Consider the following 27,145-nt stretch of genomic DNA (forward strand, 5'->3'; position numbering starts at 1 on the left):
ATGAACTTTGACGTCATGCAGTATTCAACGAGTCTGGCGGATTCGTTGACCAACTTGAGACGCAGAATTAGGAAAGTTGTCACCTGACCTTGTCGTCGCTACTGCACACCAAAAAAGGTAAAGTCCATGTCGAGTCGACAGAGTGGGGAACAGAAGTCTCGGGTAAGTTGAGAAGCAGTAGGTCAGGTTAATGGGAGATTTCCAAGTTGGTGAATTTATCGAACCTCTGGAGTTGTTGAGAGCAACTATTGAACAGGGATAGGCTTTTAGATACAGCCTGCCTCAAGAGCACACAGGCTTTGACTATGTGCATCCGATCTTGCAGTTGATATCCTGTTCCATCTAGGACGCTGAACAAACGAAACCATTGTTCTCTCAAACATATGAACTCATTCCATGTTGTCTGCTGCTGGGTGGTTCCTCTGGGGAATAGTGTACACCGGGTTGTAGAAGAGAACGGAGAGGAATGAAGACCAAACCAAACCAAACCAAACCAAACCAAAAAAAAGCATCAAAGGGTTCCTCCAGGGAACAAGACAAACTGAGGAGTAGAAGAGGAGGGAAGTTGCGGTGTTTTACAGCATTGGGGTTTGATGCTGTCATGTGTTTTATTAGAGTGTTTTTTGATCTTGTGTATGGTCAAGATGTTATTGAAAAATAAGAAGAAGAGTAGAAGAGAAGGGTGGTGCTCGAGGAAGGGGGCCCATAGGAATAGGAGCAGAGGCTGTAGTTTATCTTGATGGAAGATGACTCGGTCTGGGAGATGTGATGTGACTGGCCATCGTAGTTCATCTGGATATGAGACTCTTATGTTTCGGGTCGTGATGGGTTTTTTCGTGCTTGAAGCTTCTGCTGTTGAGGATGCGGTCAATGGCTTGATTGATAAGGCAAGGGTACTGGGCTGCCCCTTATGGCATTATGGCTCTATTAGTGACCTGTTAGTTATCTTGATATGAGTGAGGTAGCAATAGCCACTGAATTGAGGGATCCTAGGCTAATGGGAATTACTGCACGTGTTATTGGATCTTGGCATGTCGGCTTGGGCCCTAGACTGGATGGCAGCTCTGAACCGACATTTCGGCCAGGGACTTTGTTTCTTTGTGGCTAGGCTTGATCACTTCTACCATTGACTTGATGTCCTGTTGGATTAGGTATATTTGAGAAACATTATTTCTTACATACTTTACATACATAATTTCATTGCTTGAAAATCTGACTGATGGATCTGTGTACCTCGCTCTCCTTTGGGATTGTGAATAGTTTGTTCACTTGAAATGCTTCATTCCGCCTCCCGAGAACCTATCATTAGTTCCCAAAGGTAGTCGCGAGAACCAGCTCTCTCCAAGGCGGCGATTATCTTACTCTTCGTAACCACCCTACTAACCCTAATCCACCTGGATAATCTGGGCGGCGAAGCAGAGATGCCCGAGATGCTATCTTCAAAATCATCTGAGATGATATCGTCAGAATCATGCTCTTCCTCTTCTGGAATCGTAATTTCCTCAGGCAATTTGCGAGCTATTTGGAGAGGTGATATAACCATCCAGCGACTCGTCGTCCCCTGGAAGATATCGGGATCGCTGGGGTCAGCACCATGAGCAAGCAGCCATTCGACTACAGCAAGCTGATAATGACGAATGGAAAAGATGAGCGGGCGGGCGCCGGGATAATGGTCCCATCTGGTGAGTTCTAAAGGGCTGTCCAGCGGTGCTCTAAACTTATGGCACCTATCGAGGGTCGTGATGTTCCCCGTCTGAACCGCGATGTAGAAGGGATACCAGTCGGATTCTTTGTAGAGCTGGCATAAGAGGGGTTTATAATACCTCTTGGACGGCCTGCTGGGATTCAGGGAGTCGATCCACGTGTCCAAGTATGGAAAAATCTCAAGAAGAGTCTCGTTGGGCAAACCAGCGAGCCGGTCTCGGGGCACAGATTCCTCAGCTGGGACAATGACTTGCTCAGTCGAAGCCATGGTTTGCATTAAAGGTAATTTGTAACGCGATTTGGTTGGTTGGATGGATGTTGATGTGACTGTCTTGAACTGATGTGTTCTGCACATTCATAAAATGAGGGAGGAAACCGAGCCTTGATATCTTTTTCACATATCTGCCCCAAATTCATTTCTCAATTGAATTGCCCCTAAAAGCGGTCGGCGGCCCTGTAATCCTGAAAGGAGGTACAAAGGCTGCTTTGTCGATAACTTCGGTCGCAGGCATGCCGATGGAATCCCAAGTGAGGCTGCCAGCCGCAATAATTAACGCTACTGATATCAACAGTTGACGGCAATCCAACCCAATCACCTGAAGTGCCATGACATACATGACGCGAAGAATAGCTACACTACCTGCATCCACAAGTCCACTTTTGGGGCTGCTCCTTTGTTTGTCGAATACATTTGTACGCCTACGGCTGTGTTATTTCTGTTGGGTTGCTCAGAAGGCCACACACCACCACTTCATCGAGCCCTTGACCAAGCATTTGTGCCCCTTATGGCACCAAAGTCTTTGATGAGTAACTGGTTCGATTCTAATACTGGACTATAAACCTGACATTGGTGTGTGATTTGTGAAAAGAAAATGTCAAGAGACAAAGAAACCCATGGATCTGAACAGGCTGTCGGCTTTGAGGGGGGTCTAGAACAGCCCTGTAAGTCGATGCAGGAGTCAAGAAGAAGGAGCAGGGATTTGGTTCAGGCCTTTGATCTTCAACTACCGCCTGATCTTTCCGTGGAAATATGAGCGGGTCTGTCGTGGTCCGGTATTAGTCGGCAACCGTGGTCGGGGTAGGCAGGGAGGGAGGTCTGCCATGACGATCAGAACATGGCCAACCCCAACTACATAGGCCCCTGCAGCATGATCACCGACCAGGTACTCGCAATTAAGCTTAAACCAATTAGGCGCCCGTTGGCCAGGGGCTGAATCAACAAGAGCACGCCAGTCCCACTCAAGACATGGGGTTCCTGTTTCAGCTTAAGACTTGAAATGCGACAAGGGATTGGGTGGGAGGATTGGCGTCAATAAAGAGCTCACTTCCCCTTAAAGTGCAGTCGCTTCTGCTTCTTTAAAAGAATCACACGCATTCAAGATCCGTTCTTATTCTTGTCTTGTGCCGTCTCCATCACCAAGAACTATCCATAATGACCCGCTCGTTTCCTCTCCTCGTCGGGGCGTTTGCCGCCGTCGCGACCGCCGAGACAACTGCCTATGTCAGCTTCATGATGCCCGATTGGGATGGAGAGTATCTCTCCGCCTCCGTCGTTGGCGTTGAGGGCGCCGCGACAACTCTCGCTGTTGGCTGCAAGGGCATCACGCTGGACTGGAAGATGTGCGATTCCAACCCCAAGACAATTGTCGGAGGACCCTCCACCTTGTCCATCAACTGGGTTGATCGGAGTGCTCATCTGTATGATGATGTCTTGTACACCCGGTAAGTTATGCCAGATGCAGGCGTTGGCAAGTCAATTAATAGCCTCTCTCCAGGTCTCAGGATATCCGGTGCGACATCTACCCCGAGCAAAGCACGGCGACCTGCACTTCGACCGACATTTCCGTAATCGATGGCAAGAGGACCACCAGCGTGACGATTGAGCCAACTTCCAGACCCGACTATTACTTTTATCCTGTGGCTATCACTGCGGGCCTCGAGAAGCTGGATGGCAAAGATGACGACGAGACAACCACGATCCCTACCACGACCGCCCAGCCTCAAAGCACGAGTGTCGAGACAACCGCATCTGAGACGTCGTCCGAGGTTGCAGTCGAGACTTCGTCTGAGCTTCACATTCCATCTGAGCCTGTTGTGCCGACTCAAGCGACCACGCCATCCAAGGTCCAGGGTAATGACACCGCCAAGGCTACGTCCACTTCAGCGCCCAGCAATGGTCCAGGCACTCCCGTCGAGGTCAGCCATGCTATTGGCCTCGGATTGGCCCAAAGCGCTCTTGTGGCTGGTCTTTTTGCTCTTGTTGGGGGCGCTGCTATGCTTTTGTAGAAGATGATTGTACTATGGATTAAAGGGTGTATCGAGCGGCTGCCTTGTACTTAGATAGGTTATTCTTTCTATCGCTTCAGTAGTCAGAGCTATAAATATAATTAACAAGTGTTTGGAAAGCCTCATCCAGATTTTCACTTGGGAGAATTAAGTCATACACTCCCGGAACGCGAGAATATCCTAGCTCAGCTTCTTCCACTTCCTCGGGAACACGAGCAATACCCCACTCCACCATGAGTCGCCTCAGGGGCTCGTAGATTCCTGCAGTTTCCATGCTTAGACGGGCCTCAAAGACGTCAAGACTTGGTGGTGTGATGAATACGTATCGAGCATCGAACCCAGGGATGGCCTTTAGCTGCTCAACGCCTCGCATATCAACCTCCATGACCACTATGCGCCCCGTTGCTGACGCCGCCGCAATGGTCTGCCTCGATACCCCCGAGAAGTGGTCACCGTATGTGCCATATGTGGCGAATTCGCCGCTGGAGGCCATGTTGCGGAATTCATCCGAGGATATGTAGTAGTGACTATCCAAGCTGAGTTGTCCATCGATCAGTCTATTCGTGGTATGGTGTGTAGCGATTGTAAAAGAGTCGGGTAAGAGGTCCCAGAGCTTGCCCATGAGGGCATCCCTTTCTAGTACTTAAGGGCCGCATAGAATCAGAGGCTGTAAGTCTCGAGGCGGCACTAATGAAGGCATGTGTTCAACAGATCTATCTATAGCAGCATTCGCCGAAGAGAGACTTACCAGTTGCAGTGGATGCGGCATTCGAGCTGCGTTCTATACTGTCGATATCGAATACGGCGAGGCACTCCAGAGCCGGCTTGGCTTGAATGTGAAGAGAGTGTTGATGAGTTAATGTGACAGGGCACTCGGCCTCACCTATATACCTGATACAACTGCAACGAAGAGTTTCAGATGCTTGATAACAGAGTCATACTTGTTTGTTGAGGGAACACCTGACAAAGTTTGAACTGAGACCTGTCGCCTGTGCTGGCGCCGCCTCAACAAAGCTTCGTGCGAGAGATTAGCACTATGAAAGCATTGAAAGCATTGTGAAGGCACTGTGAATGAGAAAACTGGTCACTTTTGATGGTTTGAACGATGAACATGGTCTGTCTGGGTTCTAACACGAAAGACCTCCCTCACAAGACCCACGCCACAGTCTCAACACCATAATATTCGAAAATATCATGCCTGTCTATTGTCACCATCCACACGCGAAGGTGGATAGAGACTTTAAACCTCGTCCACTTCAATAACCTGCAGGTAGATGATCCTCAACAGCCCAGACAGACGGTGAGGTGGGCTCAGGCTGCTGTGGGTCTGGGTGCCTCAGGCACCCACAGCAAGTTCCATCCCCGCAATGATGGAGGGTCGTCACACAGGCTATCGCAAACTGCGTGGTTGACTCGACTTGTCCTTGTTCTGATCCTTTGTGATATCTTCAACATGTCCAATGCAATCGCTTCCTCATTCTCCCGCTTCTCTGTTCGCCTGGGGACGGGAAAGTCCCTCACATGACCGTGATACCGTCATCGCCCCACGCTTTGAAGCAGCTTCCCGTGAGCAAACAACGAGACGCCCCTGATGGACAAACGCGTGCGGGAGATGGGCTGTAGCCTGTACAGGTGATGAGCGATGGAAAACTCTGCTCATTATCCTCTCTTGCGTTAAACCGCCCGCATCAACATGCTTGGGGCCAAGTCGACACCAGAGTCCATGTCCGGGATCGTCTCGGCCAGCGACTGTGAGTTCTCCTGTTCTTCTGATGTGGCCTGGTTTGGGAACCAAGAGCTACCCCTTTTGACTCCCAGACAACCTGCTAACTGCTGCTGCCCTTAGCTCAATCCGAGCCCGAAAACGACGTTCCCCAGCCCGTACCCGACCAAGAGCGTTCTCCAGAAGCATTCGGCGATGATTTCAACTTCGATTTCCGCGACATTGCATCCGAGTCCGACATGGATAGGAGCCCCGGCGCCATTGACACGGCCGAGGGTACTGCCTTCGAAGAGGAATACCGAAGCACTGATGGAGCCATAGTGCCTTCTGAACGTGAAATTGCTATTGCAGCTCTCGCAACGCAAGCCAACGAGTCAACGACAAGCTACACCAGTCGCCCCTCGTATTCGACCGATGGCCCTTCCCCGATAAAGGCCTCCGAAGACTATTACACCATCCAAGACTTTGTTGACCATCGAATCGATCCCTCTGACCCAACAAGAGTCCAGATCCGAGTCAAATGGGTGGGCCTCGAGATACAGACCTGGGAGGACGAGTGGCGTCTCCAGGAGGATGCGGCTCGCACGCTTTACGCCTACTGGAGGGCCGAAGGCGGGCGCTGTTGTGCTCTAAGTCTTGGACCAGACGCCGTACACCATGTTTTCCGGGTTCTTGCTAGTCATGGAGAGGGCGCCAAGCGGCATTTCAAGTGTCAGTGGGTAGGATATCCTGCCACCGAGCAGCAGTGCTCGTGGGAGTCGGGAGCAGTTGTCAAGGCGATAGCTAGAGATGCCCTCGCGGCCTACTTTGATAGGTTGTATGAGTTTCAGTAGCTTTTGCAGTTGCACTCAATCATATACTTGAAGATCATCAGGAACATTTGATCCCCTCCTCGTCTTAGGCGCGTGGGACGCTCCAGCAGGTCCCTCGAGGCATCCGGCTCACGATTTCGGGCTCTCATTTCACCGCCAACGAGGTACCAATTTGGTCACATAAGAACTTGTCGTGCATGGTATTTTCTGTACCAGCGATTCTTGCTCAATCCACCCTCGACTCCAAGAAGGTTGGCCCTAATAATCGCAAACCCAGATGCACAGCTTGTGTATTTCGCCCGCTCAAATGCCCTGGGACCTTGATAGTAGACTGTATTCTTTGATCTTCAGCTTCCGAGGGAGTACTGTCCTGGCCTCGGGCTGACGAGGTGAAGACCCGGCCATGTGTCAGTGATTGGTTTCCTGGTGGGCTATGTTCTTGAGGATGTTGGAGAAAATGAACATAAATCTGCCGTTACATGTCCGCGATCTAGCAAGCCCGCCTATCCCATGAATGATGATTTGTAGCTAGCATGTCGCCCTACTGTTCATTTGGCGGGAGCCCAACTTAAAGGCGGACAAACCTCCCCGTTCCATGTTCTCATTGCTTCTGCTCTCGTCTTGCCTGGCCGGGGCTGTGATTCATGGGATCAAGATTGACATAAACTACGTGAGTGTCACAGCTGGTGTGTGCCGAGCGGCTCGTGATGATGTTTCGTAGTTCATTCCAGTTGCCACATTTCGCGTCTTAACATTTCCCCTTCTGTACATGATTTGCAGTCCATCCGGATATCCCTTCTGCAACGTCCCTGACGCCAACTAGCACCACAAACGGAATCATGGCAAAGCAATTCTTGAAGCGTACAAACACAGCCGAAAACTTTTAGAACGAGACAGATCATGGACGACGTGGCGTGGCGTTGAACATTACATCAATAGCGCTACTAGTGCTACACTAACAAACTCCCAACTCGCTAGCATACAAAGCTGAACCGACCGCCTCAAGCCTACAGGCAGTAATCGTGCTTACCAGCCGAGTTGACCTGGCATCCGTTCTTACAGAACTTCTTGTACTTGATGCTTCCGTTGGTGCCGCATGCGAAGAGAGCGTTGGTGAAGTGCTCCTTCTTGAAGCAGGTCGTCTTGGTGGCTCGGGTGAGTTCATCCGCAATGGTGGAGTAGTATCGGCCTGGGAGGGGCATTTGTTAATAGTCTTGATGGCTGATGGCGTCAAAAGGTCGGCGTACCAATGTCCATCAGATAGTGACCGCAGTGATCGAGGTTGGGAGTGCAGTTTCTGGCCTCGCCAAAGGTAGCGAGGCTGGCCACGAGGGCAAGAGGGAGAAAGCTGATCTTCATCTTGTTGGAGTGTGTGATGTCGGTGACATGAAGTTTAGAGTTTACTTGGGTGTGAAGAGGCATGATGGTGTTGATGCCCCAGAGGTATATAAGCTTAAAGCAAGCTCAGCTGGTAGTCAGGGGCTCCAGCCACAAGTCTGTCTTGTAAGATCTAGACTCTAAGGTTAAGGGGCCTGGAACCGATCGGTTGGATGCCATCGCGAGTCGAGTGTTATTGTTTCTCAGCCGCAAACGCCACTCCGTCGGACTGCGGACATGACGTGGGTCAGCTCACCATATCGAATTGTCCCAGTAGCAGATGGTGAAACAGTCTCGAGCACATTGAAAGATTATGTTGAGCAGCGATTAGGCCAAGACCAATCTTCACTGGCCAAGAGATCCTATGAATAAAGGTTAAAAGATCGGATCTGGTCAGCCCTTTTACTGCTAGGGCTGGTTCAAGATGACCCGAGGGCCCGAGACCCCCTGACGGCTAAGCGCCTCCTTAGCCTATCTGCAGCTAGACACAGAGCTAAATGCATACCTTAATCAATAGCGTCAGCCAGCTCGCTAAATCATACTCTGAGGAGGAAAGTGTTGGGTGTTTACCGCCTCGGGGGCGTTGGACGACTGGAGGAATCTGATCCAAGTGATCGCCGAGCATATTTCTGGCTCTTAATTTCGGGGACCTAAGCTCATCCCCATTATCAGCTGTAGGGCTTACCTCGTGATCTACTCCGTAATTCGCATTGAGATTTGGCGGAGCTTATATCTCTTTGTATATCGTGTTGGACAGCCATGGGTCCGGGACAATCTATCTATCTTCTGGCTCAGTTATCGAGGCAGTCGATGAGCCTTGTATGGTCTGTTCATCTACCGTCCTTTCACTGCATGTGACCAAGGAAATGACATCTTCAGTGAACTTCAAGGATGGAAACTCCGGTGTGAATTTCCGAAACTTGAAGGCTTAAGGAATCATGCAGCTTGACAATGGCGAGTTTCTCCCCCCCACAGGGGAGAGTGCCAAGACTAATTGTTGTAAGTCACTCAAGAGCTTCATATTGAGCTGTCTGTTCAAGTTCTTCAATTCCATTCTAACTACTCAAAGCCAATCCAAACCTAGTGGAAGAAGCTCGACATCGTACCCATGAGCCCTGATATCATCTAGCACCCATTCCATTGGCGTGAAATAACCCCATCACTCTCGGGCACCTCTCGTCCTCCACCACTCGAGATTCCGACAACACGGCCAAACGAATCGAATACGCAAGACCCAGAGTCACCAGCGGCCGAGAACCTCTTTCGTCTGCCTTCGCCCATGCGCTCCTTTTCTCTTAGGGCGCACCACTCTTCGTACCCCAATGTGACATTTCCGTGGGTTCGGCGCACAACGGACACTGCCCCAGCGACCGATCCAATTGTCAAGCCAGTGGTCGCGCCGTGCTTCATGACCACGATAGCCGAATCCCACGGGAGTGTGGCGGACCTGGGGTCTCTCAATTCCTCTTCTGGCATTGTATCTTGGACTTCGGCGGCGTGGTTTAGCAGGTCGAAGGAGAGCAATGACCCCTGGACTCCGATAACAGATCGTGGCATTGCATGGACACAGGCATGAAAACCTTTCTCTCCGGTAAAGATCTTGTTTCTTAGAGATGTCAGCCAAGTCTCGTGTTTGTCCTGGTGCAGCTCGATCAATGCCCAGTCCCGAAGATGCCGGGCGCCCATTTTCGTTGTACCGACGCCGTACGGAGGTGAAAAAACAACGTGTCCGATGATGCACGACGCGGGATCATCCCACTCTTGAAGCTTACGCAGCTTCTGTTCATCGAGCGCTATCCCGGGCTTGAGACGCTGTAGTTCGGCTTCGACATTCACGGTTTGCTCCGGCATATTAGACTTTTTCTCCAGCCTCGCCATCCAGTCAATATCGCATTTAATGCTGAACTCTAAACTGCTCTTGTGTTCGCAGAGCGTGTCGTTGCCAGGCTGGATGATGGCCCAGCTTTCCTTGGTACCGTCGTGTCGGTACTCGTTGTTGGGCACCCCGTCCCCAAATACAACACGCCGGCATGTCAAGAGTAGTATGACTCCAGTATCCCTTCTGCGCAGATAAAGTCCCTTGGTGCCTTCGTGGTTTGGTTGATTGAATGGTGCAATCGATAGCCCAAGGTAATCGCTGAAAAGCGCGTTGGTCTCGATGTCGTCGGACTTTGTCCCAGGTACCTTGGAGATTAACTTGGGTGCTGTTTCTGGCGCAATAGAAGGGTTCGAAGCTGATTCTTGAGCGCTCGGTTGACTTGGGCTGGTAGATTCCGTCATCTTCTGTGTTGCGGTCGAGGAAGTTCTGTTCATGGCAAAGGTTGGGTTGATTGTGTTGAGAGGCTTGTCGCATTTGTAGAGCCTTCACGGTGGTTTAAATAATGGTCTTCGGTCAGCATCTGCGGACTGGGAAGCCGCAAACAAACTCTGATATTGCAGCTTAACTACCTGATGGTCAATGTTTTTTTCACACCGCGACTACCACCACAGATTGACTTTTCGAGTCGCCCGGCGCTCAACATGTTAGGCTTGCATTTCCGTGAGGGTTATTATCTTGGATTGTTGCTAGCTCAAGCGCTGGCAGTACAATAAGTGACAATCTTGCAGGAATGTAACCCGTTGCGAGGAGCCTCTGGACGCGTGCATGATGCCCAAGAAAAGCACAAACGAGAAAAAGAGAGTCTGTGTCTTTGGTCACGGGTTGTTCGCGCGTGCGACACCGTGACAAAGTACGCCAAGAGGTAACAGATACAGTAAGAGGCCTACGCTAAATCTGCCCACAGCAGGCTTCAACAGCACGCAATGAGTCCGTGTCTAGTTCTTGCACAGCCTCAATCGATCCGGTTTAGGCATGACATCACCGGCTGCCTCGGCCACAGTTAGCAGCTTCAGCCCTACGAACAGGGGTTTGGGGCTATTAATAAAATACGAGCTGACCGCATGCCACGACATCATGTTGACTGAGGAAGGTGATTGGTCACCAGGAATAGGCAGCTCTTGATGGATGATGGAGAGGTTCTTTGAGTTTGTACCGTCAATTTCCATATATAGGTCAACCTGGCTACACTGAATAGGCATTTATCTTACGCATTGTATTGCGTTGAATTAATTTACCTCCTTGCTTCACTGCGTTTGCTTCACATTCTCAATGGTAAGCGATCGACACCTTCAGAGAATCGTCAATACGAGCCGGGACACTAACGACCCTTTGAAGGCGCCCTTAGAACTGGAATCCAACTTGCAAAGGGCAGCGGAAAACGAGAAAAACACAGAGTGGGTTTACCAGTCTTTGCCTTCATGAACGATGGGCTGATCTCTTACAGCATCAATACTGTGTATGGCTCAAATCCTCGAAGCAGAGACGGCGACACACACCAAGAGCTGCTCGAAAAGCTCTATAGCTCCTCCCACTACCACGTCAAGAACAGTCACCCTGCACGCATCGACGGCACATGTGAATGGTTCACTAGCCACCCTCGGTTTCATCTTTGGAGAGACAGCGAAACCTCCAGCCTTCTATGGGTCACCGGAGAGCCGGGTTGCGGAAAGTCGGTTCTTTCAAGATACCTAGCAGATGAGGTGCTGCGAAATCTCTCTCTGTGCTACTTTTTCTTCAAGGCCGAAGTTAAGGGACAAGATATGGCAGAGGATGCTCTTTGTTGTATTTTGCGACAGCTCCTGGAACAAAGACCACAGCTTCTGTCAGATCGCATCTTTCAGCTTCTCGAAGACAACAGCGACAGGGTGCGGACCTCCATCCGAAGGTTATGGCGCATATTGGCCTTGGCTGCATCGAAAAACACGGCCAGTCAAATTGTATGCATTCTAGATGGCCTCGACGAGTGCCAGGAAGAAAGTAGACAGTTGCTTGTGGAAACCCTCAACAGCTTCTTCGCCGAAGCCCACACGACCCCTAGGCTGAAAGTCTTGATAACGAACCGAACACTTTCTCATTCCGAGCGGCGATTGTACAAACCGACATCAACTCTCCATCTGGGACGGGACCCTCAGTCAGACTTTGGGAGCCTTGGCGCCGAGATTGACCTCGCAATCTCTTGCCGACTAGCGGGTTTAAGGGAAAGACTGAACCTGATAGAATCGGAACAGAGGAAGCTGGCTATGGATATCAAACAGGTCCCCGAGCGCACTCATCTATGGGTCTTTCTCCTTTTTGAATACCTCACCAACTCCCCCGGTCACGTCAAGGAATCTCGCAGAAACCTCCCCACAACAGTCAATGAAGTCTACGAGAATATTCTCTCCGCAAGCCCAAGGCCGATGAAAACAAGGAAGTTGCTGCAGATCATCATGGCGGCAGTGCGACCTCTGAGTCTAACTGAGATGGCAGTGGCTCTGGCAGTTGAGGAGGGACACACATCACAGAGCGAGCTGGATATTGAACCCGATGATCACTTTCGCCACACACTGCAGCGGCTTTGCGGTCCTCTGGTTTCTGTCATCGACGGCAGGATATATCTGTTTCACCAGACCTTGAAAACATTCCTGATCCAAGAAGATGCCACAAACTCCTCTTCTGAGACTTCACTTGTGAGTCAAGCAATCAATGGCCACAAGTGGTTGTCCTCAATCTCTCCGAGTAGCTCGAACAACATGCTTGGGCGCATCTGTGCTCAGTATCTTCTCTTCACCGACGTTGAGGATTACTTTCAGAACCCCCTCGGAAACATCGAAAAGCTACGGACCAAGCCGCTGGAGGGTATCTCCGAGAACTACCCTTTTCTTGGTTATGCGTGGGAGAACTGGGCTATCCACTCAAGAACACCATTGGACGACGATCAAGGTGATGATTCACACATGCAACAAATGCTCCAGCTTTGTTCTCCGCACAGATTGTCAACTCTGATTTGGCTCCGAAGGAAGTGGTGCCACCCAAAATTGGACTCTGAAGATATCACGAGACTCATCGTGGCATCTTACCTGGGACTTTCGTTAGTAACTCAACATCTACTGCGACTTGATACGACGGAGCCCAACGTGAGAGATGGCATTTTTGGCCGGTCTGCCCTGTCTTGGGCGGCAGGAGGTGGCTTTGAAGCTGCCATCAAAACATTTATCGACACACAGAGATCCGCCAAGAGGAGAAGTTGGCTGGAGCGTCTCTTGGGTACCGGCGTCATTCAAGTCGACTCGAAGAGCAAGCCACCTCGCACTCTAAGCGTCAGTCACCGACCTTGCACTCCATTGGGATGGGCTGTGCGTTTCGGACACGAAGGTGTCGTTAAGCAGCTGATTGCGACCAACCAAGTCAAAATTGGTGATATGATGCTATTTGATGCGGCCAAGGGAGGATACTTGGGTATCATGGAGGCCTTGCTCGGGACAGGTCAGGTAAGAGTTGACGCAAGAGACCTTTTCAAGCGAACACTCTTATCCCACGCATCGGAGTCCGGCCACGCTGGGGTAACCAAGTATCTGCTCTCATTGGGAGGCTTTGACATCGACGCGAGAGATGTGGCGGGACGAACAGCAGTAACATACGCTGCGCGGGCTGGTGAAGATGAAGTCTTGGAGCAGTTGCTGGCCACGGGCAAGGTTGACGTCGACTGCGAAGATCAAGTTCATCGTACACCATTGTGTTACGCTGCAGAACAAGGCCAGGACCCTTGCGTGAAGCTGTTGCTCTCAACTGGCCAAGCAGATGTCAATTCCCGAGACGAGAGAGGTGAGACGCCATTGTCTCTCGCGGTCGGTCAAGGAAAGGAGGAATGTGTCAAGCTGCTGCTTGCGACAGGGAAGGCAAAACTTGATACCGAGGATTACATGGGAAGAACGCCGCTGGACATTGCCTTGATACGTGGCTACGAGGGATGTGCTGCATTGTTGGAAGACCGGAGGGAGACCCCAAGATGACGAATTCGGCAAGAACCTAAATATCGGACCGAATAATCATGTGTATAGGCACGTAATGATAATTTTTAATCTATGCAATAATAATTTTCTTCATTGTCTTTTGCTCTTGGGATTTTATGCTGGCGTCGTGTGAACAATTATTTGTTGCTCTTGTGTTTGACACTCCTTGATTGTCCCACGGAATGGAAGCATCTTATCATCATCATGGACAATGGGTTTTCTGATGTTTTCCTAAGAAATAATAATGTTAAAAACATCAAGCTTTCCAAGACTTGCCCGGTTGACTCAAACCAATAGTCAATAAGGTTAAAGGGGCCGAACCTGAGCGGCATCAAAGTCAATCTGAAACTGCAGTGGATTCAACCTAGATAGTGAAGGCAAAACCAACAAGAAGAATATTCTCGCACATTCGAAATAACTCGAAAAGGCGTCCTACTTGGTTCGGCGTGGTCGATGCATGCACCCAAGAAGGTGGGGCGCTCAGCATGGATGTCATGTTTGCTGCCGTAGATAAATACAGAAAAGAGCTTTATTGCTGATAATGATAGGAACTTTCTCTACAGTCAAAGGGGCATCAATCACAGCTTGAAAGAAAACATTCCGACCCTCAAGCTTGAACAGCGAGGTCGCTATCTGGTAGGAGACTTGCTAAGAAATTCTTGTTCTACGATGGTAAATACTCGCTATAGTAGCCCTAGTTACTGTATATTCAAGAAATAGTACCATCAGTTCCAGGACGTGGTGCACCAGTTGCCTTCTTACCCATGAAGCCACCGGCAACCAACTTCAGTGCACTCGAAAATGGATCCTCCTTGGTCTTGGATGCCGCCGTCAACCCAGCTGCCTCGAATGCCTGCTCAAAATCCTTTCTGATGTCTTCAAAGTCCTCGATCCCCACAGACACACGGATGAGATCCGGAGTAACTCCTCCCTTGATCTTCTCCTCATCAGGGAGCTGCTGGTGCGTCGTGACCCAAGGGTGGATGATGAGAGTCTTGGCATCTCCAACGTTGGCGAGATGTGAACAGAGCTTCAAGTTATCGACAACAGCTCTCACTTCATCGATGGTTCCAGCCTGTTCAGTGGTTAGTGCCTGTTATCTGGCTTGACTGATCAGAGACTTACCACACCAAAGGTCAAGACACCGCCTGCACCACGAGTAAAGACCTTGGAAGTATACTCGTAGTCAGGGTGGGATTTGAGACCTGGGTAGAGCACCCAGTTCACATTTGGGTGCGCTTCAAGCCACTCGGCCAACTTTTGCGTGTTCTCAGCGTGTCTCTGGGCGCGGAGCGGCAGGGTCTCAAGACCTTGCAGGAATAGCCAAGCGTTGAAGGGACTCATGCAAGGGCCAAGGTCTCGCATGCTGTCCATACGTAGCTTTGCAGAGAGCGCCTTGTGCCCGTAGGTTTCCCAGAACCGCATCCCATGATAGCCGTCAGCTGGCTCAGTGAATCCTGGAAATTTAGCAGATGCACTCCAGTCAAAGTGACCTCCGTCAATCACAATACCACCCATCGACGTGCCGTGGCCACCAATCCACTTGGTGCAGGAGTGTGTGACGATGTCGGCGCCCTGCTTAATCGGTTGGCAGAGGTAGCCACCCATGCCAAAGGTGTTGTCAACGATGAGCGGAATTCCGTGCTTGTGGGCGACCTCAGCAATTGCCTTGATATCTGGGACGCTGTGTTTGGGGTTGCTAATGGTCTCGATGTAGACGCATCGTGTGTCCTTGTCGATGACTGCGTCAATGTCTGCGGGATCGTTGCCCACGACCCATTTGACATCGATCTTGAACTTCTTCATGTAGACTCGGAACTGGTTATAGGTACCACCGTAGAGCCAGCTGGTGCTGACAAAGTTCTGTCCTGGCTCGCAACACTGTGTGATGGCCATGAACTGGGCGGCATGACCAGATGCCGCGGCGACAGCGCCGACACCGCCCTCAAGCATGGCCATTCGCGTCTCGAAAACGCTGTTTGTTGGGTTACCCATTCGGGTGTAGACATAGCCATCCTTGCTCCAGGCAAATTTGCTTGCGCCATCTCCAAGTAATGTGAGTCTGGATACAGCTAAGTTCGTGTGGAACAAGAAAACTTACCAGACGCGTCCGAGAAGTTGTAAGCCGCAGTTTGGTATAGTGGCACAGCTCGGGATCCATTGACGGGATCAGGCTCCTGGCCACCGTGGATCGCGAGGGTGGTGAACTTGGGCTCCCTATGTGGACCATTTAGCAACAGTGGGAAATCGATCTAACAAAGACTCACCAGTCCACATTGCTGAGCGATCCGGAGACGGGCATTGTCAATCACTTCGTGGAAAGTTGTGAGAGCTTTTCGCAGGATTCTGGTAGCTGAGTATGGATGCAGTTCTTGAATGGTGGAAGAGAGCATTTGGTTGCAAGCTCGTTGTATTTATGGACTACAAACACTGATCTTGTAAACGTTAGATGAGTAACATTGAGATCGTATCACGCTTCCTCATGTGTATACCCTGGTCCCCCGCAAAGGGTACGTCGGGGTTTGACAAACGCCAACGGCCTTTGCTGATAAGCCACCCACCATAACTATCCCCTCCCCCAATCCCCGGGCTTAAGTTAGGCATCTCCGGTTTGCCGAAGTACCTGGCGAATTTGATCTGCCGCACATCGATAAGCAATCATGCCGTGTAATCATAAACCGAGTGAACAGAGGCCCTTCTCACTTACCGTTCATGCCCCCAATAGCCTCAAACGCCGTAGCGTAGTTTTCCAACGCCGTTGATATCAATATCAGACTCACTTGTAGACGCCCGAGTAACCGACCTGCTATCGAGGCCGTCTTCGCATCTCCGGAATATCTGGACCGCGTCAGATTTCCTATCGTCGTAAGTACAAAGGCACACTGCAATGCACAGCACGCGAGAGACGGCATCATCCGCGGCCAGGCGATGGATGAAACTTGCTGACTGGGCGGGTTCGGATAGGGCAAGTCGTCAAATGCTTGCGCCATGTTCAAAGCGGCTCTCAAACATATCTTGGCAGACTGATGACTGCTGAAACAGTCGCTCCCTGATGGACCGTTCTCTGATGAACATGACGACACCTTAGTCAACGAAGTCAAAGATGTCAGCGAGGATGTGTCCCCAGGGCTCGGTGAATCTGCAGCCGTTGCTGATGAGGATTCTGAAGCTGAAAACGAGTCCTCCGCCTCACCAACAAGCTTGCTCTCAAATGCTGAGTATCGATGAAGCTTTATCCTGGCGCTTTTAATAGACATTAGAAACGGCATCTACCAATTCCCTTTCACGCGTACCTGTTCAGCTTGATTCTAGTCATGCACCTTAGGGATCTTGAGACGACGGCTTCGGTGGGATCAACAGTAGCCGTCATTGTAGGCTGTAGGACCCAAGAGTCGGCCACCTTGATTAAAGACTCTAGATGCGAGTCAAGCTCCCTCATACGTTCGTGTATTCTGTCCATGTCGCCGTTGAACTTTACTGCCTTACTCAGCTCCGTCGAGAATTGAGTGGTTGCAAGCATCGCCTGCTGCGCTTGAATGAGGAAACTGAACGCCTGCCTTGGTCAACGTGGAGCTCATCAGTCGCGCATAAGTCAAAATACCTCGGCATCAGACTTCAAAGCTGGATATTCGGTCGCAAAGGTAGGGATAAAAACGGCGAGTATAGATGGTTCCTGTTATGTGGATGAGCGACTTGTCAGATGACTGGGTGTGCCGTGGCTTACGATATTCCCAACAATCGCAGCTTGGGAGACGCAAATGTACTATCACATTGTTAGTCTTTTTTCAAGCCTTGAGACTTATCACCAAGACATGCCGTCATCCACCAGACCCTTCGTTTGGCTTCGTTGGGTTCACCATCATCGTCGCGCAGATGGAGAGACAGACTCATGGCAGCCATCAGAGCTTGACCAGCTCGACTCTCCATCTTTTTCAAATTGCCACGTTGAGCATACTCATAAGCGCTCAGGATATCGAGAGCTATAATGCTCTCTAGCTCTAAGGGTACCTCTGGGTGGAAAGGCTCCCTAGAATCACAGCGTGGTGTTTGGAGAAGAGCCTTGGCCGGATCCACCGACGACTCGGGTATCTCTGATTCGATCTCAATGCACTCCAGGGCGCACTGGGCAAGATATTGTGCATAGTCCCTCCTGAACAACACCGATTCCTTAGATGTGGGGTGGGGGTCTTCGGTACACGGTATCAATGCCAGCATTGCTGAGATGGCTAGACTGATGGATGTCGACGGCTCTGACTCGCCTCCTGAGCCATCCATGTTGTTCTGATACCGTGGAATGGCCTGGTCTCGAGGGACCGCCGTGGGTGGAGGTAGAATGGGAAAGTAAGGATGTATGAAAATGTAATAAGCGTCAAGACTGGATGCGGTGAGCAATGGTGGAATAGGTAGGCTGAGAATAAGACATACATTGCCCCATCATCTTGGTACGTCCTCACGGATGGAACAAGTTGCGAAGAAGCATCTGGTGGACTCTCAAAAAGGATGTCTCCGCCACGGATGACAGACTGTGAGAACAGGGCATCGAAGATGACGTCGGCATCTTGGGAAGGATCCCAAACATCAGGCACTAATCTTGTAAGGCAGCTGTCCTTTCCGGGTACTTCTCATCTGAGTGCGGCAACTCACCATGTTGTGGAATGTGTTCGATGGCCTCCTTATCTGCAACGGCTTGTTCCCACACACGATTCTTCTTTCTCACGCGAGCACCACCTCTTCTGCTGGGCTGATAGATGCAGTCACGCCCTCGGTTACTACACTGCTCGAAATCAAGTCAGAAAGCTACGAACAATCCGTCATGGGACCCTGACTCACGCTGACACAAGGTTGTAAGCCATCGCAGCGAGTGCGTGAGGCCCGACTGTATTGATGTGAGCCTTTACTCTGATGGCAACATGACAGACAGCTCAGGAGGACAATAGCTGCCTTCCACTCTGTTGTCGAATAGGGGATAGTGACGTACCATGACAAACAGGCTAGCTTGATAGGTCCAGGCATCACAGCAGCTCAGCCGACGAAAGTGGTCTGGATTTTGTTGTGTGACAGGCTCTTTGATGATAATAAAACTATTCTCTGTGCTTGAAATTAATTCGAAATCAATTCGCAGCACTTTGGACCTAGTTAGCTGCTACAAAGGGTGATATAAACTTGGGATCCAGCATCTATTCCCAAGGTCTGCGGCGCGGTGCTTGCGGCATTTGCGGCATCAGCGGGCCGTCACGGACCGCAGGCGGCCGTTTGTTCCCCTTATCACGCCGCATCTCAACCAGCCTTGGATCTGCAGGAGGCAACTGGTTCTTATTTGGTGACTTCCCCTGTTGTTATGCCAGGGCTCAGGGTGCTAACCCAAATCTTGCTGCTAGCCGTTTTCCACTACCACAACCTCACCGTCCAACTTCACACTAACATGGTTCAACGTGATGACAAGGCAAGATTTATTCACTAGGTAGCCCGTCAACTCTAGGCGGCTATCCGGAAGGTATCATGTGAACAAGATGCTCCGGGCGATTTCAGCATGCCTTCTCACCCATTCCACATCCGATGCTCACCGCTAACCCCGGCTTGATCACCACGTTTACGACTTATGCCATTATTCAAACCTCACGTTCGTCCCTGGCTTGGTGTTGACAGTCAGAGTACTTCCCATCATAGTCAGTTCTGCAATCATCATTGTCTCGACTCCACACCGGGGCAACTCACAAGACATCAGGTCGGGAATAGCTTCCAACGGGGTCGAAATCAAGCTTGAACATAATCTGAGCTGGGCGGTTCTTCTAACAGCGTCATGACCTGAACTTACTCTAGATTCTGAAATCTCCGATGCATCTAGACTTGCGTAGATAATATCTTCTTTGTCCCAAACGGGTTCGGCCAAGAAGGTACCCAATGGTCCGACGATGCATGATCCCCCTCTATTTACTATGTCATCGGCTTCCCAATGAGACCCATCGGGTTTCCGGTCGCTGTGCTCCGGTGTGAACGGCGGGTAGTCGGGTGGGAAATCTGACACTTTGCAGACCGAGTTGACTGATATGACGAAACAGCGACCTTCTTTTGCAATATGCTGCATGGTTGCAGTCCATTCGGGCAAGTCGTCAGCGTTAGGTGCGATGTATATCCTGTGGTAGGTGGCCTGGTATTAGTAAAATGCAGCATGGTAGTTACCCGATTCACCTACTCGATGCCTTGTTGATACAATGCCATGCGTGCTGCGGGCATGTAGTTTTCCCAGCTGTTAGATGAAGAGTCAGCACACACGCAAAAGCCGACGTGATACTCAACACTACCATATCAGCGTTCCAACCTTGCCGAGCTGTGTTTGCACCACTTGTAAACCATCACCGGCACCACGACCCCAAACCAATCGTTCGGCAGCAGTTGGTATCAGCTAGAATCAATTGAGTATTGGCAGCGCATCGATCCAGGATGGAGTGAGGCTTCTCACCTTGCGATGCTTATAAAGCAGATCTCCATTGCGGTCAAACAATACGGCTGTGCAATAAAGAGTTCCGCCATCCTTCTCAATGATTCCAACATGGAGGAATACGTTGTTTGTCTTTGCTGTCTCCTTCAGAGTGTCAAAAGCCGGCGACGGAATCGCAACGGCCGACGCGGCGTATCGAGCATACCACTTCCGGCCTTACATGTGATTAGTTGACACAATTCCTTTCGCTGACCTATTCTTGCTTCCCTTACCTCGAGGTTCACGGGCGCCGATGGTTGCATCGAAAGAATAGCGCCAGGGGTATGCGGAGAGAAAGGCCTCGCTAGATCCCCGTTGTTTCAGTGCTGCTTTACGCAACAGATTGCTAGAGAAAGACTCACGGAAAGATGGCAAGGTCAGCGCCTGCCTCAGCCGCTTGCGCCGTCAATCTCTGGAGCTTCTCCAAGCTTGCATCCAAATCGAATGAAACCGGAGCCGCTTGGACTGCGGCGACTTTGATGGGGGTGGTCGATGACATGGTGATTGTCCAGTGAGGGCCCAAAAAGAGAGTAGATGATGCGACTAGAAGGAACAGCACAGAAGATGGTGGGGGAAAGCGAGAAAAAGAAAGAAGAACGAGCACGTCAGCTTCGGCCTCTGATAACATGCCCTGGTAGCCATGGCCCCCACAAGTTCAATCACCGAATGGAAGCACCAATTCGCAGCAAACGCCGAGATAGCACAAGGTCGAGGGTGGCCCAGGATTTACGGGCGAACGTACCGTTGTTGATAGCCCAAAACTGAACATCAGTGTCTCGATTTCTTTCTACCGTGTCGATGGGATCTCCAAGTCTCGTCGCCAACTTACATTCTGTTGCTCCAACGTTTCCGTCCCTGGATCTTCATGGTCTTTGAGTGTTTGCCATGGCTTCGAAAGCTATCTGTAAGTAGCGGTCGGCGGAATGCCGCATCTTTCAGTCCAATTCTGACCATCCCAAGTGCTCGACAGCAACCCACAAACCAACAACTACTATGCCAAGCTCATCAACGATCAAAAATATGCCCTGATTCCTCGCCTCGAACTCGAAACTGGCCAAAGTCTGAACAACTGCCCGATCGCATACCAAACCTGGGGATCGGTCAACAAAGACGGCGACAATACTTTGGTTGTCTGCCATGCCTTGACTGGCAGCAGCGATGTCTCTGACTGGTGGAATCCACTCATCGGGCCTGGAAAGGCTCTTGATCCACGATACTACTTCATCTTTTGCGGCAATGTTCTTGGATCCCCTTACGGAAGTGCATCGCCTGTCACCATCAACCCTGCCACAGGTCGATGCTATGGCACCGATTTCCCATCAACAACGATACGGGATGACGTACATGCCCACAAGCTCGTCCTAGATGCCTTAGGTGTTCGTCAGATAGCAGCCGTTATTGGAGGCTCTATGGGAGGCATGGCGACTCTAGAGTGGCCATTATGTACGCCACAGGGATACGTCCGGAACATCGTACCTATTGCGACTGCAGCTGATCACTCTGCTTGGGGGATATCTTGGGCAGAGACCCAGCGGCAATGCATCTACGCGGACCCCAAGTTCAAAGATGGACACTATGAACCCGTCCCAGAGAGTCAGCCGTCCGCGGGATTGGCCGCGGCTCGGATGATTGCCATGCTGACATATCGGTCCTGTACCAGCTTCGACAGCCGTTTTGGACGCAAGCTTCAGAGACACACCAAGTCAACAGCTACGAATCAACTGGACATAGACAAGTCCAGAAAGCCCGTTGGTGACTATCAGCACAAAGAACATGTTGCGATCAAGGGAAGAAAGGACAAGATAGCCTTTTCAGCACAGGGCTACCTCCACTATCAAGGTGAAAAGTTCATCAAAAGATTCGACGCCAACTGTTTCTTGCATCTGTCCAACAAGATGGATTCCCATGATGTCACCCGGAACCGAACCACGAAACTGGACACTGGTGCTTTGAAGGAGGTGCTCGGAAACATACCACCTGGAGCACTGGTCGTCAGCGTTGAGTCAGACGCGCTCTTCGTACCAGAACAGCAAGAGAAGCTCGCTGCCTGTCTTCCAGAGGCGTCACTTGAGATCCTCGAATCATCAGATGGCCACGATGGATTTCTTTTGGAGTTTGAACAGCTTGACCGCCTCATCCAGCTCAAATTAAGAACAGCCTTGCCTCATCTCTACTCATCTGTAGCATCGTGGGACTTCGCGTCAGTGCCGCAAAGCACTAAAAACAACATTGGAACTGAGAAAAGTCTGGTGGGGGAAACAGATGGATGGTGGTAGCCGAGAGGATAGTTCGGGCCTTGGTTCTTAGCGCAGCCATATATGAATGAAATGTCCGTCTTGTTCTTCATGAGCAAGAGTCCATATCGGATATGATCTCATTAGTTTAATGTATCCTTCAGAAGACCTTAGACGATGTTCATAGGCTACGATTCATTGAAGTGCATGCTTTATTTCACCATCGTGGATCATGCACGGAATCAGAATGTCATAATGAGGACCAGACATGCATATGTGGGTGAACCTGTGTGGAAGCGTGAGTATGTCACAATTGTGTCTTTTGCTGTTGTGACCGATGGCCTCTTCCGGAGACGTCATTAATGATAAGAGTGAGCATGCCGCCGCAAGCGGTTTACTGATATGCGATGGCCGAGAGTGATCTCACGAATGCGAACCTCCGAAGAAGGAAACCAATCCCCAGCCCAGATCTTTATCAAACACCGACAGCTTGTCTCCATTCGGCCACTGCAATAACCGCAGATCCCTATCTAGTCTCTAAACTTGATTGTCGCCGCAGTACTCCATAGCCATGGCGTCGAAGAAAAGGAAGCTGGCTTGTGACAATATTGATTAAACTCTGGTCCTTTCGGATCTGAATCGCTATTTCGGTTCTTTAATTTTTCTTCAAACTTGCTTGGCCCTCGTACCGCCCACCATGGAGACCCCAGACACTGGAAAACACTGGCTGGTGCAAAAATACGGAGGAACCAGCTTGGGCAAGCTTCTTGATTCTATCACCAATCATATCATCCCCTCTTACTACCACGACTATAACCTTGCTATTGTCTGCTCCGCTATCTCCGGCTCTTCCAAAGCAAGCGGTACTACGAGTCTGTTGATCCAGTGCATCTCACATGCTGAGGCTGGGCCTGCTGCTTGCGGTCAGTTGCACGAATGCGTCGATGTCATTCTCCAAAATCACACCGATATTCTTCAAACCCTTTCCAAAAGCCCAGACTGTGTTGATTCAGCCACTGGTACCTACCAATCCGCCCTGGCCACTGTCCAAGAGCTGTGCGAGGACCTACGCACGTTTCTCCTCGCAGCACAGACGGTCAGGGACTTGTCGCCCCAGACACGAGACCGCATCATTGCTCTGGGAGAGAAGCTGGCATGCATCGTTCTGGCTGCTGCACTCACCGGAAGAGGCATACCTGCCGAGGCTGTTATGCTGGATAACGTCGTGGAGGCTGTGTTCGGGAGAAGCCTGTTGGATCAAAAGTCAGCCCTCAGCGACCTCGGCGGTGACTTTTACCGCGCCCTTTCCGGCGAGATTGCAAAAAGAATCCACGCATGCGGCACCAAGATACCCGTTTTGAGCGGCTTCTTCGGCATCATGCCTGAGTCTCTTCTCAAAGCAGTGGGCAGAGGCTACTCGGATCTTTGCGCCGCCATGTGCGCTGTCGGCGTAAACGCGGTCGAGCTACAGATTTGGAAAGAGGTGGATGGAATCTTCACAGCAGATCCTCGCAAGGTATCTTCTGCGAGACTGCTCTCGACTGTCACCCCGGACGAGGCCACCGAATTGACGTACTACGGCAGTGAGGTCATCCACCCGCTCACGATGGACCAGATACGGCATGCCAGCATCCCCCTGAGACTCAAGAACGTGTTCAATCCCTCAGGGTCTGGAACTGTCATCTATCCTTCGCAAGCACTCTCGCCGATTCTTGCACCAGTGACCCCTCCTCCATCGGACAGCGAAGCCGGCAGCAGTGTCTCTTGTCCCACCGCGAGCTTCATGCTCCAGAATGGATATCATGGAGCACAGCAAGTACGCCGCCGACCTACTGCTGTCACCGTCAAGGATTCTATAATCTTGGTCAACATTGCTTGCAATAGGAACACTAAGTCCTATGGGTTGCTGTCTGGAGTATTTGAGCGACTTGAGGAGTTGGGTGTTAATGTCGACCTTGTCTCAACGAGCGAGAGGAATGTGAGCGTGGCGTTCCAGGCAACTGATGAGAGCGAAATTATCTCCCATCGCCTAAGAACAGAGCTGGAGAAATGTGGCAAGGCAAGTCAAGTGAGTTGTCCATGGTGTCTGCGAAGCTAACCTCTACCAGGTCATCGTCACAAAAGACATGGCCATTGTTTCTGTCATTGGGCACAAGATGCGAAATAAAGTCGGTGTTGCCAGTGAAATTTTGTCAACCCTGGCTGCCGCAAAGATCAACATCTATCTGGTCAGCCAGGGCGCAAGCGAGATCAATGTGTCGTATGTGCACAGCCATGTCAGTGATGACGTTCATTACCCAGCTAACGTTCCTCTACAGATTGGTGGTACGGTCTGATGATGCCAATCTCGCATTGAACACCATACATGATCAAGTATTGAAGATTCCGTCGCATCAAGAGCAAGAGCATGACTTAATCAAAGGTATGACCATTTACCTGACCTGCTTGGAGGTACAATATTGATACACATAGGCCCGTGGCTTTACTGAACTACCTTGATCGTCCTGATAAGACGTATCAAGACGTATCTTTGTGGCATCGGACAGGACTAAGCCCGAGGGCGACACTTGGTGAGACGTCAGTACTGTACTTAGCATGGATGTGGAATTAGATTGTCAGATATTGTTTCTGCTGCTTCACTCGGAGGGTTGTTTGTTTTAATCTAAAAATAAAATTCTCTGATGGAGGCGTATTATAGAATGTCTGGAAATGCTGTGAGTGAATGCTGGCTACATATGGAGTCCCCGTTTCTCTGGTTATGCTACTACATTAAACAGTCAAAGTGAGGTTTAACCGGACATGGCTGCGTAACCCCAGCCCAATTTGTTTTGCATTTTCTATTAACGTCTTGTTCATTTGCTCAGAAAATAATCATCATTTAGGTCCTGTGAAGGAACCGAAACACTGTTGCCATTGTTGAAAGCTCCAAGGTCACCCCTGCGAACTCAAACACCGAGATAACATACGCCATCAGCTAGCAATTTTGATAAGGGATCGATAAGGGATATCACTCAAGTCTGAACGGACCCCGGCTTATCGCTTATCATAGATTACTGTGGTCTTTGTCCGAGTCCCCGATTTTCATGGCGTCTTTAGGGTAAGCCTGAGTTTCCACGGTGTTTGATCCAGGTACGGGGTACATGGGCTCGGTTCTGGTAAATTGGCTCGAAGGAGTACTATAATTGGATCCCGAAGTGACTGGAGTTCTAATATACCATACATTGAGTGTCTTGGGCTATTACCAGACCTTCATCGGGTTGTCTTAATTGTACACCATGGTGGATCAAATCTCTAGAAAGAAATGTGGTATGTTGTGCTTTCTCGGCTGACGTGCCACGAAAGGCAAAACTGGTACTGAGATAATGTTTTTAGGTGTTCTCGGTGGAACAGGCTCCGTTGGCCAACGATTTATCCTTCTTCTTGAGCAGCACCCTTACTTGAAGCTTCAAGCCATAGGTGCCTCGTCCCGTTCCGTCGGCAAGAAGTATCGGGATGCGGTTCGGTGGAAGCAGGCCTCTCCGCTGTCTCCTGAAGCAGCGGAAATACTAGTAACCAAGTGTGAGCCCCGTCAGTTCAGCGATTGCGACATTATCTTCAGTGGCCTGGACTCTGATGTGGCTGGTGATATTGGTGAGCTCGTCCACACCCCTTGTACCGCGACTCTGCTGAATGTTGTTAGAAATGGATTTCCTCAAGGCCGAATTTCCCGTGTTCTCAAATGCCAAGAACCACCGCAGCAACCCTCTTGTACCTCTAGTTGTTCCAACAGTCAACCTTTCACATCTGGACCTGATCCCCCATCAACAATCCGCATTCGACCAGTCCAAGGGCTTCATCGTCTGCAACTCAAATTGTGCCGTCATAGGTCTTGTCGGCCCACTGTCAGTCCTCCAAAAGGCGTTTGGCCCAATTTCTACCGTCTCAATTGTCACGATGCAGGCCATCTCAGGGGCGGGCTATCCTGGTGTACCATCTATCGATGTCATTGACAACATCATCCCGTATATCGAAGGGGAAGAGGACAAGCTGCAATCCGAGGCAAGGAAAATTCTCGGAACCATGAATGCTGACAAGACGGGCTTCATTGAGCGGGACTTGATCGTCTCGGCAAGCTGCAATCGAGTTCCAGTGATAGACGGCCACATGGCATGCGTGAGCCTTAGCTTCAGCAAACACCCACCGCCCAGCGTTGCCGAGGTCAAAGAAGCATTGAGATCTTCAGTCTCGGATGCAGAGAAGTTGGGATGTTGGTCTGCTCCGAAGCCGCCTTTCCAGATCTTTGAGGATCAGGACCGGCCACAGCCACGACTGGATCGCAATCTACAGGGAGGATACACTGTTAGCATCGGAAGAATCCGTGCCGATGATGCTGGCATATTTGATCTTAAATTTGTGGCTCTTAGCCATAACAGTACGTCATCCGCAGAACGAAGACTGAGACTTAAGAATTCTGACATGTAATAGCTGTTCTGGGTGCTGCCGGGTCGTCCATTCTGAATGCCGAAGCGGCCATTCTGAAAGGCTTTATCTAGCCGTGTAGCACATAGATGCTCTCACGAAGGAAGTGCATCGTAGTTTGTAGATGCGAAACTAGAACCCCCTCCAATCTACAGCTAGCCCGATTCCCTATATGGTCTCCCGGCATAATCGATAGCTCAAT

At 50.5% G+C, this 27,145-nt stretch overlaps 10 protein-coding genes and 1 pseudogene across 11 annotated transcripts, besides 1 other annotated feature; 6 read left to right on the forward strand and 5 right to left on the reverse strand.

Annotated features, from left to right (window-relative positions):
* Nucleotides 1–3,136: 3,136 nt before the first annotated feature.
* NCS54_00941400 (Hypothetical protein) lies at nucleotides 3,137–3,990 on the forward strand (the record flags this gene model as incomplete). Its single annotated transcript, XM_053154764.1, has 2 exons — nucleotides 3,137–3,426; nucleotides 3,480–3,990. The coding sequence occupies 2 exons, from the start codon at nucleotides 3,137–3,139 to the stop codon at nucleotides 3,988–3,990; spliced, it is 801 nt and encodes a 266-aa protein (XP_053010739.1).
* Nucleotides 3,991–4,066: 76 nt separating this feature from the next.
* Nucleotides 4,067–4,612, reverse strand: NCS54_00941500 (Guanylate kinase-like domain-containing protein; the record flags this gene model as incomplete). Its single annotated transcript, XM_053154765.1, has 1 exon — nucleotides 4,067–4,612. The coding sequence occupies one exon, from the start codon at nucleotides 4,610–4,612 to the stop codon at nucleotides 4,067–4,069; it is 546 nt and encodes a 181-aa protein (XP_053010740.1).
* A 1,071-nt stretch (nucleotides 4,613–5,683) lies between these two features.
* On the forward strand, nucleotides 5,684–6,546 carry NCS54_00941600 (Hypothetical protein; the record flags this gene model as incomplete). Its single annotated transcript, XM_053154766.1, has 2 exons — nucleotides 5,684–5,741; nucleotides 5,837–6,546. 2 exons carry the CDS (start codon nucleotides 5,684–5,686, stop codon nucleotides 6,544–6,546), a joined length of 768 nt encoding a protein of 255 aa, XP_053010741.1.
* Nucleotides 6,547–9,027: 2,481 nt separating this feature from the next.
* NCS54_00941700 (Hypothetical protein) lies at nucleotides 9,028–10,215 on the reverse strand (the record flags this gene model as incomplete). The annotated part of the gene is made up of 1 exon (XM_053154767.1): nucleotides 9,028–10,215. One exon carries the CDS (start codon nucleotides 10,213–10,215, stop codon nucleotides 9,028–9,030), a length of 1,188 nt encoding a protein of 395 aa, XP_053010742.1.
* An 817-nt stretch (nucleotides 10,216–11,032) lies between these two features.
* Nucleotides 11,033–13,773, forward strand: NCS54_00941800 (NACHT domain-containing protein; the record flags this gene model as incomplete). The annotated part of the gene is made up of 3 exons (XM_053154768.1): nucleotides 11,033–11,053; nucleotides 11,117–11,175; nucleotides 11,226–13,773. Exons 1-3 carry the CDS (start codon nucleotides 11,051–11,053, stop codon nucleotides 13,771–13,773), a joined length of 2,610 nt encoding a protein of 869 aa, XP_053010743.1. The 5' UTR covers nucleotides 11,033–11,050.
* Nucleotides 13,774–14,482: 709 nt separating this feature from the next.
* Nucleotides 14,483–16,075, reverse strand: NCS54_00941900 (Hypothetical protein; the record flags this gene model as incomplete). Its single annotated transcript, XM_053154769.1, has 4 exons — nucleotides 14,483–14,848; nucleotides 14,899–15,818; nucleotides 15,875–15,990; nucleotides 16,041–16,075. The coding sequence occupies 4 exons, from the start codon at nucleotides 16,073–16,075 to the stop codon at nucleotides 14,483–14,485; spliced, it is 1,437 nt and encodes a 478-aa protein (XP_053010744.1).
* A 397-nt stretch (nucleotides 16,076–16,472) lies between these two features.
* NCS54_00942000 (Hypothetical protein) lies at nucleotides 16,473–18,420 on the reverse strand (the record flags this gene model as incomplete). Its single annotated transcript, XM_053154770.1, has 7 exons — nucleotides 16,473–17,016; nucleotides 17,067–17,326; nucleotides 17,375–17,446; nucleotides 17,498–17,536; nucleotides 17,782–18,148; nucleotides 18,199–18,380; nucleotides 18,418–18,420. The coding sequence occupies 7 exons, from the start codon at nucleotides 18,418–18,420 to the stop codon at nucleotides 16,473–16,475; spliced, it is 1,467 nt and encodes a 488-aa protein (XP_053010745.1).
* Nucleotides 18,421–19,378: 958 nt separating this feature from the next.
* On the reverse strand, nucleotides 19,379–20,792 carry NCS54_00942100 (annotated as a pseudogene). Its single transcript has 8 exons — nucleotides 20,614–20,792; nucleotides 20,485–20,555; nucleotides 20,234–20,427; nucleotides 20,076–20,176; nucleotides 19,967–20,020; nucleotides 19,589–19,907; nucleotides 19,489–19,544; nucleotides 19,379–19,427 (listed from the first exon to the last, which is right to left on the reverse strand).
* Nucleotides 19,379–20,792: a sequence feature.
* Nucleotides 20,793–21,136: 344 nt separating this feature from the next.
* Nucleotides 21,137–22,527, forward strand: NCS54_00942200 (AB hydrolase-1 domain-containing protein; the record flags this gene model as incomplete). Its single annotated transcript, XM_053154771.1, has 2 exons — nucleotides 21,137–21,155; nucleotides 21,212–22,527. The coding sequence occupies 2 exons, from the start codon at nucleotides 21,137–21,139 to the stop codon at nucleotides 22,525–22,527; spliced, it is 1,335 nt and encodes a 444-aa protein (XP_053010746.1).
* Nucleotides 22,528–23,182: 655 nt separating this feature from the next.
* Nucleotides 23,183–24,948, forward strand: NCS54_00942300 (Aspartokinase; the record flags this gene model as incomplete). The annotated part of the gene is made up of 3 exons (XM_053154772.1): nucleotides 23,183–24,553; nucleotides 24,594–24,745; nucleotides 24,804–24,948. 3 exons carry the CDS (start codon nucleotides 23,183–23,185, stop codon nucleotides 24,946–24,948), a joined length of 1,668 nt encoding a protein of 555 aa, XP_053010747.1.
* An 812-nt stretch (nucleotides 24,949–25,760) lies between these two features.
* NCS54_00942400 (Semialdhyde-dh domain-containing protein) lies at nucleotides 25,761–27,017 on the forward strand (the record flags this gene model as incomplete). The annotated part of the gene is made up of 4 exons (XM_053154773.1): nucleotides 25,761–25,791; nucleotides 25,858–26,115; nucleotides 26,165–26,896; nucleotides 26,950–27,017. 4 exons carry the CDS (start codon nucleotides 25,761–25,763, stop codon nucleotides 27,015–27,017), a joined length of 1,089 nt encoding a protein of 362 aa, XP_053010748.1.
* Between the last annotated feature and the right edge of the window lie 128 nt (nucleotides 27,018–27,145).

Source organism: Fusarium falciforme, chromosome 7 (assembly GCF_026873545.1).
Source record: "Fusarium falciforme chromosome 7, complete sequence".
Lineage (NCBI taxonomy): Eukaryota > Fungi > Ascomycota > Sordariomycetes > Hypocreales > Nectriaceae > Fusarium > Fusarium falciforme.